Source organism: Delphinus delphis, chromosome 12 (genome assembly GCF_949987515.2).
Source record: "Delphinus delphis chromosome 12, mDelDel1.2, whole genome shotgun sequence".
Taxonomy (NCBI): domain Eukaryota; kingdom Metazoa; phylum Chordata; class Mammalia; order Artiodactyla; family Delphinidae; genus Delphinus; species Delphinus delphis.
The window spans coordinates 58,119,978-58,137,326 of NC_082694.2; the positions used below are offsets into that span (position 1 = coordinate 58,119,978).

At 39.9% G+C, this 17,349-nt stretch overlaps 1 protein-coding gene across 10 annotated transcripts in view; it reads left to right on the forward strand.

The window, feature by feature from the left end:
• SLC8A1 (solute carrier family 8 member A1) overlaps positions 1–17,349 on the forward strand; it is a 411,488-nt gene that overhangs the window by 318,067 nt on the left and 76,072 nt on the right. For 3 of the 10 annotated variants that reach the window (XM_060026743.1, XM_060026745.1, XM_060026747.1), the window contains exons 3-6: positions 9,787–9,890; positions 12,722–12,742; positions 13,185–13,202; positions 13,303–13,317. In XM_060026743.1, coding sequence (XP_059882726.1) covers positions 9,787–9,890; positions 12,722–12,742; positions 13,185–13,202; positions 13,303–13,317 — 158 coding nt within the window. Of the gene's footprint in view, positions 1–9,233; positions 9,258–9,786; positions 9,891–12,721; positions 12,743–13,184; positions 13,203–13,302; positions 13,318–17,349 lie in introns of those variants that run through there. The other 7 variants (XM_060026748.1, XM_060026752.2, XM_060026744.1 and 4 more) reach the window with 6 other exon arrangements.

Here is a 17,349-nt window from a genome sequence, read left to right on the forward strand (position 1 = left end):
TGCCAGCTGCCCCTTTGGGTGACTGGGTGAAGGAGCAAGTAAAAACTATAAAGTAAACCACTTCTTTTCAACTAACGACAACTCTTCCTAACATCTTATAGTCCTTTGCAGAATGATTTTGCATGCATTATATTATTTGACCTTTGCAATCACGTGTGAAGTTTTATTATCCACAGTTGTTGAATGATGACACCCATTATCTGATCATCATGACACTGTGAAGATTATAGTCACTGCGAAGTGAGTTTCCTTATCCCCATTTGATAGATGATAACACTAAGGTCTAGAAAGATGCCAGAACTGGCCCACATATCTCAGCCAGAAAGTGACAGAGTCAAGATACAAATCCAGGGTAATTTGAGTCCTAGTTTGGTGCCCTGGACAGTTCAATGAAGGAAACAGTAGATTTAAGTCATGATCTAGTCCCTCTTCTATGACCATCTTAGAATGGAACCTTAAACAAATTCCCAAGTGAAGTCATGCCAAGAGTTCCTCACCAATAATCTGAAAAGGATGTAAAAGTATTATTAGAAATAATATGAAAAGCAGTCTGTTCTTATCCTATTTAAAATGTTAATTGGGGGGGAATTGTTTGGGGTCACTTATGGAAAATGTTGAGAATATATGTGTCGGTCTTCTCTGACTGCCCCTTTCTTTCCCTAATCACCAAGCAATTCACAAAGTCCATTTTTTTTTTTTTTTTTTTTGTGGTACGCGGGCCTCTCACTGTTGTGGCCTCTCCCGTTGCGGAGCACAGGCTCCGGACGCGCAGGCTCAGCGGCCATGGTTCACGGGCCCAGCCGCTCCGCGGCATGTGGGATCTTCCCAGACCGGGGCACGAACCCGTGTCCCCTACATCGGCAGGCGGACTCTCAACCACTGCGCCACCAGGGAAGCCCACAAAGTCAATTTTTGAAGGGAAAAAAAAAGGCTTAAAATGGGCCAGGAATTTAAGCCAAGCGATACAAAGGCAACGCATAGCAAGCATATCTTTCCTTGTTGGTAGAGAGAAATCAATGCCGAAAAGAGCACTGGATAATGCCCTAGGTGGTGTGAAGAGAACTGTTTGCTTTGCAAGGGCAGCAGGCATAACCCACGATTAGAGTCCTTTCCTTTCCTTTTAAATGAATGCCATGAAGGAAGTGCTGCTTCTGATTTTTTCATGAGACTTTATACTCTGGGAAAAAGAAACCTGCCAAGGAAGCCAGGCCTGAGGTAACATCCACCAGAAATGCTTAGCCTGTCAAAGCAGGACATCAACAGCCCTTGATCCTGAAGGAGGCAGTGCGTGTTCTGCTTGGGGAGAGGGAGGGATTGAGGGGTGGCGGAGCTAGCCGTCACAGCAAGGGCACTTAGCTTTGATGCAAATGGTTTTCACTGTCTCAGGGCCATGCAGCACCCCAGTTTTCTGTTTGACAGTACTAACAAAATTTGAAACTTCTAACTGAAAATTCACCCCAAACATTCTCACAACCTTTTCTTACCCAAGGAAACGGCTTTTTCTAGACTACGATTTTATCCTGAAGTTTGTTTGTCGTTGCTGTTGTGTTTTGTAATAACAGCTTTATTGAGATATAATTCACATACCAGAGAATTCACCCATTTAAAATATGCAATTCAGTGGGCTTTATTATAGTCTCAGAATTGTGCAACCATTGCTATAATCGATTTTAGAATATTTCCATCACCCCCAAACGAAATCCCATGCCCATCAGCAGTCACCCCCATTTATCCCCCAATCCCCAGCCCTAGGCAGCCACTAATTTACTTCCTGTCTCTACGGGTTTGTCTATTCTGGACGTTTCATATAAATAGAATCATACAATGTCTGAACAGTTGTGTCTGGCTTCTTTCACTTTAGCATAATGTTTTCAAGGTTCATCCATGTCAAAGTGCAGGGAAGGAAGAATAATTTTCCCTCTACTCTTCAGAGTTCTTGGCTGAGATCATGTAATAAAAGACAGATTAACAAGAGAAAAACAAACAAGTTTGTTAACATGTGTACATGGGAGATACCCAGGGAAAAATGAGTCATTCTCTGAGGTGGCTTAAATGTAAGCTTGAATACTGTCCTAATAGGGCTCGGGGAGAGAGGATATTGGCTTCTTAGGGGAGAGTACATGATTTTTAGGAAAGATGAATGGACCCTTAGAAGAAAAGATGGGAGATATGACAGTTTGTGACAACGTTTGCCTGGTGTCTACTTCTAGTCTCCTCTCCTGTGATAAGAGTCACTTTCCCTGGTTGATGAAATTCTCAGGGAGGGAATTTATGACATTTGAGTTCCTTTTGGAACATCTGTCTTTAGGCAGATGGGAGAAGTTCAGAGACAGCGTCTCCCTGCATTTGCTATTTTTACATACCCCCAGCTCAAAATAATCAATATACCGAAGCAGTATGTTTGGGGGTGACATAGTAACGCTACTTTTTAGTAGCCTGTATCAGCATTTCATTCCTTTTTATTGCTGAATAATATTCCATTATGTGGAGGTATCACATTTTGATTATCCATTCATCAGCCGACAGACATTTAGGTTGTTTCCAGCTTTGGGCTATTATCAGTAATGCCGCTGTAATCATTCATGTATAAGTTTTTGTGTAGACATATGTTTTTAAATCTCTTGAGTTCCACCTAGAAGTGGAATTGCTGGGTCATATGGTAACCTGATTTTTAAACTTCTGAGGAACTGCCAGACTTTTCCAAAGCCTCTATACCATTTAACATTTCCACCAGCAATGTAAGAGAGTTCCAGTTCCTCTACATTCTCCATATAGCACATACTAGTATCTGTTTTTCTGATTATAGCTATCTTGGTGGGGGTGAAGTGGCGTCTCATTGTGGTTTTGATTTGCATTTCCCTGATAACAAATGATGCTGAGCGTCTCATGTACTTATTGGCCGTTGGTTTACTTTCTATGGAGAAAAGTCTGTTCAGATCCTTTGCGCATTTTAAGTTGGTTTATTTGTCTTTTTTGAGTAAGAGGAGTTTATCCTGAAGCTTTTAACATCAGGTGTACTGGGGATTCCATTTCAAACTTGCCTTACCTGATGACATCACTCTATGATCAGAGAAATTGCCAGATATTTTCCCTTCAGATGAGGTCGGTCCTGGGTCACTTCTTTCTTGAGTCTGAATGTGGTGGCTTCCAGGTGGAAAGTTTCCAGTTCCACAGACATGGCCTTTGACTGACATGGCTCAGAGGCTCTCTGAGAGAAAGAATATAAGACATTAATTACTGTCTTCTGTGGCAAATGAAACCCTTAGTTCTTCTGTTCTCCAAATAGAACCTCTGTTGTCTAAAAACCTAGCACCAGAATTCTTATCTCTCTGAGAAGGAAATCACTCTGCTGCCCAGAGGCTAAAGGTGTTTTCTCATCTGTAACTATTAAGTTTGCTTGTGGAGACCAGCATTTCCTGAGAGGAGAAAACGACAACTTTATGTGCTCTCTATAATCCAGAAAAGAATACCAGTGAAGGACAAAGTTAAATGTCTCTCCCATGCTTCAGCCTAGATAACTAATTAGATCTAAAATTTAGCTTTGACCCTTACTTCCTCACAATGCTACCTATTCCTTATTTAATACATTCTTCTAAACGTCTGGCCAGACATGCTGATTCTCCATTAGCCAGCTCCCAGCCACATTATTAGAATCCCTTGAAAAACTTTGTAGAACTGTATTCGTGCCGAGGCCCCAAAACCAGAGACATTCATCTCACCGATCCGGAGTGTGCCGAGCCCAGGCATTTAGAGTTTTCAAAGCTGCACACATGATTCAAATATGCAGACAGTTCCAAAACATGAGCCCAATTACCACCAGCCTCTTCATTTATTATCTGTAATGAAAGAACCCTTTATCCTGTCGAGATCAGCGCTTCTCAAACTTTCGCTTGCATCAGCGTCATCTGGGGATCTTGATAAAATGCAGATGCAATTTGGTGGGTCTGGGGTGGGCCCTGAGATCCCGCGTTTCTGACAGGCCTCCAGGTGAAGCCAAGGCTGCTGGTCGGTTGCTCGTATTCCTCAGAGTTGGGGAGCCCTCGTGTGTTCATGGTGCTTTTCAGTTAATCCTAACAGGACCTTTATCGCCTCAAGGATTTGCCTTTTCATGACAGCTGCCATCGAATGTAATGTGTGCTGCACTCCTTTTAAAAATAGAATTGAAAATCTATCGTTGCTCATCCAGGTAGTCTTTGTTAACATAAAGATTAAACAATAAACCTGTATATTACTTCAAAATAATGATTCAGATCTTTTAAAGTGGTCATAAAACTACTGCACAGCTGAATGAATAAGGACTGCGTGGGTCACATAATTGAAAGATGTTGGTCTTTGGAGCCAGTTACAGGAGTCTCGCTCTGTGACCTTGGAAGTTACTTAACTTCTCTGAGTCATTGTTTCCTCTGAATTGTACAAGTTGTAGAAGTCGCTTCCAGGGCTGCTCTGAAGATTGATCAGTGAACTAAAAAATGCAAAATGCCCATCAGTCCATTGACCCCTGAGTACGCCTAAAAAGAGGCTAAATCTTAAAAATCAAATAAATTTTAAAAGAGACATTGTAGCATCTACAGGTGTGAAATCCTCACTAAAATCTTTTTTATTTTATGAGGATTTAGAAAGAGTCTTCTTTTTCATCCTCCAACTCTTTTCCTCACGTCTCCCAATATCAAGAGCGGTCTTAGGGAAAAGAAACCACAGAAGGACTAATTGAGGCTGAAATTTGAAGAGACTGATAGGACTTTGGCTTAATAATGAGAGATTAGAATGTATTTTGAAGAGATTTTCTTTTTTAGCTCCCACTAGTAACACCATGTCTTTCTCTTCTTTCTCACAGTTTACCTGAGTCACCACCTGATATAAGAACTCCTTACTAGAATGTTTGAAGATGTTTGGTCCTTTGAGACCCATCAGATAAGAGAGAGACTTGGAAATAAAGTATAGATGTGGGCTTAGTATCATCAAAGGAAAGGCACTGCAAAAATCAAAAGGAACAACCTGTATTTTTCCACTAAATAAATTGATCTTTCTTAACCAAATGCTTTTTTTTTTCTAGAAGTGGATCCAAAATGTATATGCATAAAAATTTTGGCCATCCTGACAAATTATTTAATGTTTTAATGTTATCATGAGATTTGTAACTCGTTGCTAGTTTCTAGGAAACATAATTGTTATAGTATACTCTTCAACTTTAAAGTGATGTAAAAAAGATCAAGTGAGAAATTCTCCTTACCTTCTTCATCATAATTACGGTAGCTGAAAATTGCATGACACAGTTTTCTATCTGTTCCTTATCAGTATAATAATAGTGCAGGGGTTGTTGTTAGGTGAAGGGCTGGGCCTGCCTGACTATTCCAATCTTGTCTTGGTTAACCTGTTAATTTAAAGAAGTAACAACACTACTGTATTGCACAGGGAACTATACTCGATATCTTGTAATAACCTATAATGGAAAAGAATCTGAAAAAGAACATGTTTATATATATATGTATATACACACACACATATATATAAGGATCTGAAAAAGAATATATATATGTATATATGTATAACTGAATCACTTTGCTGTATGCTTGAAACTAACACAACATTGTAAATTAACTATACTTCAGTTAAAAAAAAAGAAAGAACAACAGCTATCTGACTGCTTCCCATTGGTAAATGGAAGCAAAGTACAACACAACATGAATCTGTGTTCTCAGAGAGAGGGAGTCTTTAGGACAGTGCAAAAGCCCTGTGAATGTGGGAATCGGTGTGGCAATGGGGGGCAAACTGGAGGACCTTTAAGATCCCTTCAGTCCTTGAGATATAATTTCCACTGCAGAACTGTGAGGAACAGAGAGCTATACTTCTGCTGATTATCAAGCTAGTGGAACTGCGTTCTTCACCAGATAAACGCCATCTCCTGTAACATCCCCAGTGATGGAAGAAGCAATGACAGTCCCTTTCCTGTATTAGTTAGGCTCTGGAAAGTGAGCAAAAGACATCGCAAGGATATGATCCTTTAAAATTTATATAGGTTAATTTCACCTTCTCCACCTTTGCTAAGGGGAGGAATAGTTCTGTTCTGAAGCAAAAAGTGAACATTACCAGTCCCTTCTGATTTTTGCCTCTTGATTCAGAGGGCTAATTCATAATGATTGACTTTATCTTGCCTCTTTAAATTGACTGAATTGTCCTTTAATCATCAAGTTTCCTATTAATAGCTTTACTGTGCAAGAGAAGCAAACTCAATATACAATTTAATGGCTCCTCCTGTCAAGGGCACTACTGATTGTATTACTAATGATTTTGAAATAATATGCCATTATGCAAATCCCATTCATCTTTGCCAAGTACCTACGGAGGTACTGTTTTCTTTCCCTTCGTAAGTTGAATTTCCAGTGTCATAGTTATCCGGTACTGAAACGTTTTCTAAGGATTATGATCCCGGTGAATAGCGATAGTCTGCTGATAAATTTTATGTGCTTATTTTATTATACAAACAAATTGGGTGGGACCCTATATTTCTCACATTAATCAGCTACTCAGAATGTAGAAAATAAACCTATAGCAGATTAACTTCACCAAGGATAAGAAACACTATGTTATTTGGGTTTTTCTATTTATTTGTGAATAAGTGGTCATGTTGCCCTTTGGGAATGAAACTGGGAGCCTTTCCTAAACAAATGCTCGCCCTATTAGCAAGACTACTACAACCATCTCCACTGTGCTTTCTTCATTTCTACAATCTAATAAAATATGAGATGTGAGATAGATTGGAAGTACAAGATGGAAAAAGATAAGTCAAATGTTTTAAAGTAATATATGCAAGAGCATTGCAACATGGACCCTACCATGAAGTGCCTTGATTATGAATTTGGGGCCACTGGGGCCAGAAGACGATAGCAGGGCCCTTCTAATGCCCACCAATGTTTTCCCACCCATGGTCATATTATGCTGGTGACTTTAGCAGAGAGGTACAAGTATAATTTATGATTACAAGGCAGTAAGATGGAAATTAATACCTAAACACATAAGTTGCATGACAAAGAGGGTAGACATTTGGCAGGTTTCTGAAGAGTAAATTTGATCTCACTTATAACATCAAGTTCAGTTCTGAAATTAAAAACACACATATCATTTCTTACATCTTCTTGCGCTTTCTCTAACATTTTGTGTTTTTTGGATATTGAGGAATGATCAGATATCCTGGTGTAGTCAGGGCAGGCTGCACAAATATATACAGTCTGCCCTGACTACACCAGGGTACTTCTATATATATATGTATATATAAAGTAAATGGGTGAATTCCAGAAAAATAGTTCTAGAAGTTAGACAGGAACTGTTCACTATACACATGTGGTTGGACTTTTGTCGTACTGTTGGTAGTTTTGTAAGTATCTAATTGCTCTTAAAAAATGATTATTGCTTTAGTCATTGACAGCTGCTCATCTGGCCTTTGAGGACAGAGCTGAGATAGAAAGGCACCGTCATGCGCTCCAACCCCTTAGTAGTGAGAAATGGGGATGTGAGCGCTATGGGGGATGTTCTTTAGCTGAGGAGCAGCGAGGAGGTTATGAGGCTCCCCAGAATCAGAAGCAATCATTTGATCTCACTTAGCATTAGGGGCTGGGAAATTCAGAGAATTAAAAGCAACTTCTACCTTTATTCTCCTTCATACAAGAAAAGAAGACTGGTGCTCTTTGGCTTGCATAGGTCTAAATGAAACTTGAGGGCTTTGATCAATATTGAAAAAAAAAAGGTTATAGACTAATTTCCTTCCAGAAGACCTAGAAAATTCCACCAAAACTAAATAATGTCCATGACATTAAAACTGTGTGTCTTTATGAAGTCATTGTTTTAAAACCTTTAGTCAGGGCTTCCCTGGTGGCGCAGTGGTTGAGAGTCCGCCTGCTGATGCAGGGGACATGGGTTCGTGTCCCGGTCCGGGAAGATCCCACGTGCCGCGGAGCGGCTGGGCCCGTGAGCCATGGCTGCTGAGCCTGCGCGTCCGGAGCCTGTGCTCCTCAACGGGAGAGGCCACAACAGTGAGAGGCCCACGTACCGCAAAAAAAAAAAAAAAAAAAAAAACCTTTAGTCAGAAATGTTCTTGGCCAATGGTACTGAACAAAAAGAATATTTTCAAGGACAAACAAGTGTTTGGGGGCTCTGAATAAGTTGTAATACATGAAGTGATTAAGCCCTCATTAATTAGAAGGTAACATTAAATTTCTTTTCAGAGTCATCAGGTCTTGTGGGGAGTTGAGATTTGCATAATATTTGCATTTGTCCTACCTACCTGTCAATCACAACCACAGGATAAGGCAAGAAGCTCTAAAGGATGGATTACAGGAAGAATTCTTAATGAAATGCCTTGGTGTATCGGTGGAGTTCGAAAGTAGGGTAGAGTGTATTTTGTCAAAGTTGAAGGTCAGCTTTGGGAGGGAAGAAAATAACTAGAACGTCATGACTCCCCACCCCCACCTTAGGAGGCTTCCATCTTTAGAAAGACAAACAAAACATGAACAACTTCCCCTTGTGATCTAGGTGGAAAATCTGACTCACCTGAAAAAGAGTTTGAGTCTAGGACATTGGGTGGGGTAAGATAAAAGACTTTTATTTTATTTTGTGATGCTCTTATGCATTTATTATTTTAATAAAATTTTATGGTAAAAATGTTATGTTTGGAAATACAGTAAAGCAGAATGAAGGCCCCCAGAAATGACCCTTATGCCTGTTACTCAGATATAACCTCTGTTCATATTTTGATGTGGTTTACTGATTTGTTTCAAAGGGTTGAATTCCAGAGCACAGCTCAGACAATCCTGTGGTTAAGGCATTTACTAAATAAATCTATTTTTCTTTTCTTATTATTGTGATCTATGTTTTTCTGCTTCCCATGATGATGATAAACCTAGTAGTATGAATGCTGTATTTTGGCTGAAACAATTCTGTGGTCCTGGGCAGGGCAGCTGTGCATTGGGTGACCTTTCCACTCTCTCAGACCCATCCCACACCCATCCTGGAAGGACAGTCTCACGGTCCAGAAGTTTCTCAGTTGCCGTTTGTCTGGAAGTGCCACTCGTTAACCTTGCTTTCCGCTTCTCTATGTTCCTTCTCTCCTATTTCCTATTCCCCTTGTTCGTCAATTTCTATTCTTCTCTGTTTCAGCAAAACAATATCAGTCAAGGTAATTGATGATGAGGAGTATGAGAAAAACAAGACCTTCCTCCTTGAGATTGGCGAGCCCCGCTTGGTGGAGATGAGTGAGAAGAAAGGTGGGGGAACTGCTCCAGGGCTGAGCCCAACAGCTTCTGCTGGCCTGTGCCACCCCTGGATGCCTGCACTCTCCAGAACGTGACTTACAATGCACACATCCCTCCACCTATGTAACGGGGCATAGATCTCCTCTGGGGCCACAGGGAGCCCAGCCTGGAGCTCCAGCAGCCAGTTTGGGCCACTCTGCACATGGCAGTCTGAGCTACTCATTGTCAGTGCAGTCGAGCCTGGGAAAGTTGGTGCTGATGCTTCCTGCACCCACATGAAGCCGACTTTCTGATTTCTCTTCCTAATTTGGGATACCTCCTGACTGCTCATTGAAGCAGGAAGAATTTGTAAAAATGATGGATTAGAGGAAACTTAACGGGGCCAGCTGAGAGTACCTGGATGCCCTTTTACATACTCCTGGAGGTCCATGTGTGGCCAGTTCTCCTTCCATAACATCACAGTAACATGCTGCTTGGTGAACACCTAGCATGAGCGTGTGACTCCAACCATTTGTTTTGCCTTTGTCTTGTGTTCCCACAGGAAGATCATTACCATTAGAATATTTGACCGTGAGGAATATGAGAAAGAGTGCAGTTTCTCCCTTGTGCTTGAGGAACCAAAATGGATAAGAAGAGGAATGAAAGGTGTGAGAGTACACAAAGACATACCAGCGAGAAATTGTACTCTTCTCTCTGTGTCTCCTACTCTCACATTTAACTCTCTCCTCTTCCTCGGCTTCCAAGTACTATACTTCCTCTCCTTTGAAGCTTTAGCCATTTCATTTTCCTGCCCATATTCACAAATGCACCAAACAATGTCCCTTTTCTTCAGAAAATGCCAGCTCACCTTGATTGATACCAGATTCCAGAAATACTGGAAGAGATTTCTGTAATTCAGAAGGGATGACATAAAAGAATGATTTCTGGGTTTAGTTTTTCACTATTCGGGAATCATTCTAAAATTTGATTCTAGCTATTAAATATCCCCTAAAATGTTAGTGATGGAGACTACTTAATGCCTATTAGTCATGGTAGATGGGTCTAATGGCAACTAATAGGAAACTTCAGAAGAATTCAATAATTAGTCTAATTTAGAGAAGCCAGTTTTCAAAAAAAAAAAAACAAACTTAGAACAAAGATCCTTAAAGAGTAGTGGCATTAATATCCTAGTGTTCATTTTGGTAAAATATTTTTCATATCATCAGATATGATATTTAAAAGAGACCATATGTATGAAACCATGGTCATATCGATTTTCTTTAGTAGGAAGGATATGGTAGTTCAGTAAGAACTTAGCCCTTACTTAAAGCCGTTCCTGTCTTATGCTTCAAAATCTTTTGATTCTTGTAGAATTGACACATTTCTAACATATAGAATTTTTTTCTAAAAATAAAAAATAAACAGCAGTATCCTTATAATTATATTTTTGTGTTGATTTGTGTTTATATTTTTAGAAACTATTTGAAGAAAGAAGCCATATTTTTTGCTGTCTTTGATTTTATATCTATTTTATATGGCCTATAGTTGAGAAGGAAGGACAGGAATTTTATATCAGCTTTAAAAATAGTTTTTTTATTCTGAATTATTCCGAGGGCGTCCCATAATTACCCTCTAATAGTGGTTGTTTTATTTTGTTTGTTTGTTTTTGTTTTTTGCGGTACGCTGGCCTCTCACTGCTGTGGCCTCTCCCGTTGCGGAGCACAGGCTCCGGACGCGCAGGATCAGCGGCCATGGCTCACGGGCCCAGCTGCTCCGCGGCATGTGAGATCCTCTCGGACCGGGGCACGAACCCGTGTCCCCTGCACTGGCAGGCGGACTCCCAACCACTGCGCCACCAGGGAAGCCCTAGTGGTCATTTTAAAAGCAATGGTATACACTTAATTATATATATATAAAATGAGCATAGTACCTATTAATAGCTCTTATTAATTGCATTTAAACCATTGATGAAGGCAGTATAGATGTTTAGGTGACCACTTTGCAAGAAATGTAAACTTTTACATGTAAAGAAAAAAAATCAAATACAAAGGACTAATTCCTATACAGACCCAACATTTGGGGGAATTTAACTAATCCCACTTTTGTAAGAACTCACTGGCCTCAGAGTCCATCAGAAAACAAACAAAAACGAAGTTGTCCTGACTTAATCATGTTCAAAAAGGTAACAGGAGCCTTTAGAATGATGGAGAAAGGAGCACTGGGGACCCATTTTAATGCAGCCTATTTAATATGCTCCACAGACAGCAGGCGGAAGAAAAAGACACTAGAAAACTGTGCCGATTTCTTACAAAGATGGGATCAAAAATGCCTCATTAACATACAGGAAAAAGCACTTACTTCTGAATGCAGTCCTCCAAAGGACTGCCTTTCATCTCAAGGAAGAGCATCTTGAATACAGCTCTTTCAATTGTCATTTTGGTAAAATATGCCTTCATATAAAAGCAAATTAAAATTCCTTGATAGCACTATTTGCTTTTGACACCCAACAAGTGGATCTCTGTCACCATAAATAAAATTACTAACTTGTTTTATAAAGTATCCTCTAATGCCACTACCAGTAGAGAGAAAACTGGTCCTGAAAAGGTAATTGTAACTTTCCCATCTACAACTCTAGAAGTAATTTATTTGATACATTTAGTCAGGTAGCTTTCACCAGAATAAAGTGCTACAGCTATAGTCTGGGTTTAAAGCACAAAACCTGAAAGACAAATTATGTATGTGGGGCCCCACACCCCACCTCCGCTGCCCCAGGCCTTCCCTCCCTGTCTTGTCAGTTTCTGTGGAATTATGTGTCCACAAGAAGCTATCTGGTTGTCGGATTATACCGTGCAGGTCATAGACAAGGACACACAAATAAGCACTGATTCCTGGGACGCAGATTTTGAGGATTTAAAAAACATAAGCATTCCCTGCTGACCAAAATACCATGCAAATAGAACCTCCAGCAGAGAACTTCATCTTGGGCCAAAGTCTCCTTATGGGCGGGGCGGCCAAAATGGAATTTCCTAAGATGTTTTCTGTTTCCATTGAAAGGTACAATCCCTGAGATCCTGGATGCTTTAAGACTTCCATATGTTGAATTCGCTAACTGCCAGGCACTTATTTCAAGAGGAAGGCTCACTCAAATAAGGTTTAGGATTAACTTCATAAAATATTTCTACTATATTTGGCAAACTAGATGTATAGACTGTGTGTAAACATACGGTAGAAATGTTTTCTTAAATGTCAAGAAATAATATATAAAGTGAATTGTTTATATATATAGAATCAGTCACACACGTTTGCAGAAATCAGTTCTGGGATCATCTGGAAATACTCCCAATGCCACATTAACTTGGCGTGCACCAATTTTTTAGTAGCAGCTCCCTACCACTGTAATCAGATCTGCCTGGATTTCTTTCTGCTGATATTCCTCTTACTTTCATTATTCATCTGGTCTCTTATTCTGTGTTTGTCTTTGTCTGTTTCCTTCACAGCCCTGTTATTGAATGAGCTTGGTAAGCATTTCATTTTTTGCATTTCCTTTCCATTTTTCTAGGTTATTTTCCATTTCTGTCAGGTGCTACAGTAGCTTTCTGACTTACTTTTTATTTCTGCTGATTTATTAGCAAGATTGTTGTTTAGAGCCATGGGCCTCATAATTTTGTGAAGGTTGGGTAGTTTACATTCTGCTTTGGGTTCAGTATGACCTTTTACAAAATCAGTGCTTTCTTAGGTATGCACAAGAATTAAATTTGTACACTAAAGCTCATAGTCTTAAAAGATTGATTAGCGATTAAGTCATGAATGGATGTTTTCATATTTTTCTTAATTGTATATACAATTTGGCAAGTTTTTGTACTTTGGACAGGCTGTCAGGCGGTCTGATGTCACTGGTATTTGTTATTTAGAGTGTAAATGAAATGAATTGTAACATTTCTTTCTTTTTTTCTTTTTTAGGTGGCTTCACAATAACAGGTATGAATTTTTTAAGTCTAATGAACCAAATTTTATTTTGTACCGTGTGTTGTTTACATTTTTAAAAATTATTTCTCATTTTTATTTCCTTTTAATGAAGGAAAATACCTGTATGGTAAGACCATTTTTTAATGTTCTTCATTTTCCCCCAAATACCCTTAATTATCAAACAAAAACCACATCTTACGTGCCCTGCATTAACGTTTAGCTGTGACACATGGTGTGCTTTTGCTGATTTTACACAGTTAACATCTTACACATTAACGAGGTGTATGCTGTGTTTACTGATAAGCAGATTTGTGTGGAGAACCTGTAATTGGTCATATTTTGACACTGATCAATTTACAGATGTTCTCATAGCACTGATGATGTGAGTGTACCTTGCTAGATGCTCCAGAGAGTACCAGAATAAATAAAACGGTTGCTCGTCTCAAGGAAACAGAGGAGTTGACATACAAGCCCACTCCATGGCCCAAGCTCAGGGTCCTAATCATAGATAATGCCCTCCTGGGAGAAGATAAAGCATGCCTTCCCCTCATGCCACCACACCAATCTGCGAAGTTTTAGCATTCTTAACATGGTAATGAGTACTATGTCTGCCACTTGCAGTGGATTACAAAGTGCTCTGTAAAAACTCAAAATGTCAGTCAAAAAGTTTAAAACCCTTAATTTCATAATGGTACCCAGCTGCTGTTGATTGCATTTTTTAGCCAGCACGACTCTAAAGCTATTTCCTTACATAGAGAAGAAAGATATTTCCTTACAGCATCCTCTCTTTTGACCCTAAATATTTTCTCACCCTTTCAGAATCATCTATGTAGATTTAGAGAGGGAGATACATATCAAATGGTAGGCCTGATTTGTCTGAAGCTGCAGGTTGAAGATGTCCTTAAAGGCCATCCTAATGGCCGTGGCATTTTCCAATATAATTATGCAGATATCTATATTCTAGTTATTTTTTTCTGAAACCAGATAGCTAAACAAAATATTTAGAAAGGAAATATTTTCAAACATTCTAAGTTTGAAAATGTTATGGTGTGGGGTGGCGTTAACTTAAACCACCATCAGTGTAAATTCATGATCAAGAAGTTTCAACATGATTCCGTCCAAAGCGGAACTTTCTGAACGCGTCCAATTTCACATGGGCTATTGCCCTCCACTTCTTCTCTCCAGACACGGCATTTAATGACAAAATGATTCATAGACTCTCGGAGACATAGAAATTGAAAAGGATAAAAATATTAAATAGAACAAGTGCTCATAGAGGATTTCTTAAACCTGATTCACCTGACACTCTCCTAGGTCAAGTCTTCCAAATTCTGTGCTGCCAAATATGCTATTTTTGAATCCGAGTGAAGGAATTTACATTTACTTTTAAAACTTTAATCTTCCTTTTTTCATCCCATCATTTTAACTTATTGAAATCTTTTTGGAAATATTCTGATTCTATCACCCAGTAAGTTAATGATCCTTGTGAGCTTTGAGGAAGGTAGAAATTCGGCAAGCCAGTCAGTCTTCATGGCTTCCTTGAAGTAATTAAAAAAAAAAAAGTCACCCATTTGAGGAATAGTATAGTATCTACAGCTCCCTCAGCCCTATGCAGCCTGATAATGAGACCTTAACTAAAAACCTTTAGTGGTAGAATGCCTTGTTAAAACGCATTTATGTGTTGGGATAGCTTCCTGTTTTATCATTGAATATGTCAGGAGTTTGCTTTTAGGGCCTTCCTACCATTGAAACATCTTCCTTTTTAGTAACTAGGTATTGGGAGCCTAATTTTCTTTTCTCAGAAATTGTTCGTATCAAGTTCTAGAATACCCCACCAGTAACATCCAACATTTTCTGTCTCGGACACATCATGCATCCAAGAGGACAGAATCACTTCTTTCAAAGGTTTTCTATTACTTCATGCACTTCATTAAGCTCTTTCTTATAGCTTGAACCTTAATCTTCAATAGCAATTTTCCTGTTTTACCTCCTCTTCCCAAAACCTGAAATTGATGCAGTTAAAATGAGAGAAAGTTGCAGAACCCTCTGGGAATTTCCACATTGGCCTGTTCCTCTCACTTTACATGATCCTTCTTCTCCAGAACCAGGCCAGAATGCCTGGGATCCACTCTCTATAGATGCCTCTGGGGAAAGTTCTAAAATTTAGGTCTCTATAGATGCCTCTGGGGAAAGTTCTAAAATTTAGTGAAAACCAGCTGTAAGGCCTGGAGAGCTTTTCTTTGAAGTCAGTTTGAGGCTTTGAAGTCAACGCTTTGAGACGCAGGGGCAGTAAAGGAAAATTAATCTAACTCTTGGACTTTGCCTGCAGCTTTTATGCAGTCTTGTGCAGCCAAGTGTGAAAATCTAAAGTTGAAGCAGGATATATGGAAATTGAAAAAGTCATTTGGTCCACAACCCAGTACCTCTATTTCAGAGGTGTCATTAGTGATGGACATTAAATGCTGGAGGTGCTTTTGGAATTTGCAAATCTTCACCTGTTGCTCTCAGACTTTGCCTCATTGAAAGGCCCTTGTTGGGACCTGTGATGTAATTCCCCCTTGACCCTCCAGGCACATAACATGATAACCCCCTATACATTATAGCTCATTCGAATTTGGAAAGTATTTCTTATTCATTATATCATTTAATCCTCAACCTTATGGAATAAGATCTTTTGTTCTCATTTATAGGAGAAGAAATGAAGGTTCAAAGGTGATCAATCTACTCCAGTCATCCAGCCAGGGCTCAGAGCCCGGCCCCCTAACTTTAAGTCCAAGGCCATGTGATGACTACCTTAACCCAGCACTTTTAGTTCCTTTCTCCCAACTTGTATATTCCTACCTGCATCTCAATCCCTTTTCGATCCAAAGCCTCACTATGTCTCTGAAATGCCATCAGTATGAATTCCAGTCAAATGAAAAATGAGGAGGACCCCAGAAGGGGGAAACTAGAGTACATTAATTTGGATATTTTTAACAAAATTAAGTATTCTGGCTCAATTTGGAAAAATAGAGGCATGTTTCTGTCCCCAAACAGGCAGCAAAAAAGTTCCCTAATTAATTAAAAGTATGTAACAGTCAGTATACCTTTTTAAAAGTTACTCTTCCCGGGGCTTCCCTGGTGGCGCAGTGGTTGAGAGTCCGCCTACCGATGCAGGGGACATGGGTTCGTGCCCTGGTCTGGGAAGATCCCACATGCCGCGGAGCATCTGGGCCCGTGAGCCATGGCCGCTGAGCCTGCGCGTCCGGAGCCTGTGCTCCGCAGCGGGAGAGGCCACAGCAGTGAGAGGCCCACGTACCGCAAAAAAATAATAATAATAATAAATAAATAAATAAAAGTTACTCTTCCAATCATATTACGCTCATCACGTGAGTCTTCATAACGCACATGGCTTTTTAAGGAAGCCAAGCTATGAAAATTCCGACAGTTAAACACACTTTAGTCACTCCAGTATATAGGTTAGAGAAACAAATCCCCTTCAAGTTTGCCTTCATTGTACAATTGAGAAAACTGAATCCCAGAGAAAAGAAACACCTTTTGCCCAAGTTTAGATGGAAAGCATATGGGAGAATTTGCAGTCCCAGTCTCATGATTCCAGGTCAGTTCTGGGATCTCTTGGTAGAAGCGAAAAGCAGGTAGTCAGTTGAACCAGGAGTTTCATGAAAACCCTAAACTAGGTAATCCAGCCAGTCACTGTGACAATGGTGAACCCTTGTAAAACCTTCCAGTGTGTACAACCTTCTCCCATTCAGACTGCCAAGGAAACAAATAAGCATGTTCCCTGATGTTATGTTGCTTGACCCTCACACAGACCTGTGATATGGACAGAGCAGGCACTATTATCTCCATTTCACACATGGGGTAACTGGAGAAATGGCCTACTTAAGGCCATGTTGTTGGCACCACGAGGCTACCTGTCATCACACCGAGTGCTTTTCATTGTTCCGTGATGCCTCTGGAAGCAGGAACTTGACGGGCATGGATACTCCATCTCAGACACCTGCAGGAATCTGGCTGCAACCCTACTGTGGGGTGTGTGCTTTATTCACACAATCTGATTGGACTCCTAGAACACCTGCCCCGTTTATTTACTTGCTCACTTCTTCAACCTACATAACAGTGACCGCTGACCGCTCAGTCCCCAAACTAACATTGCTTG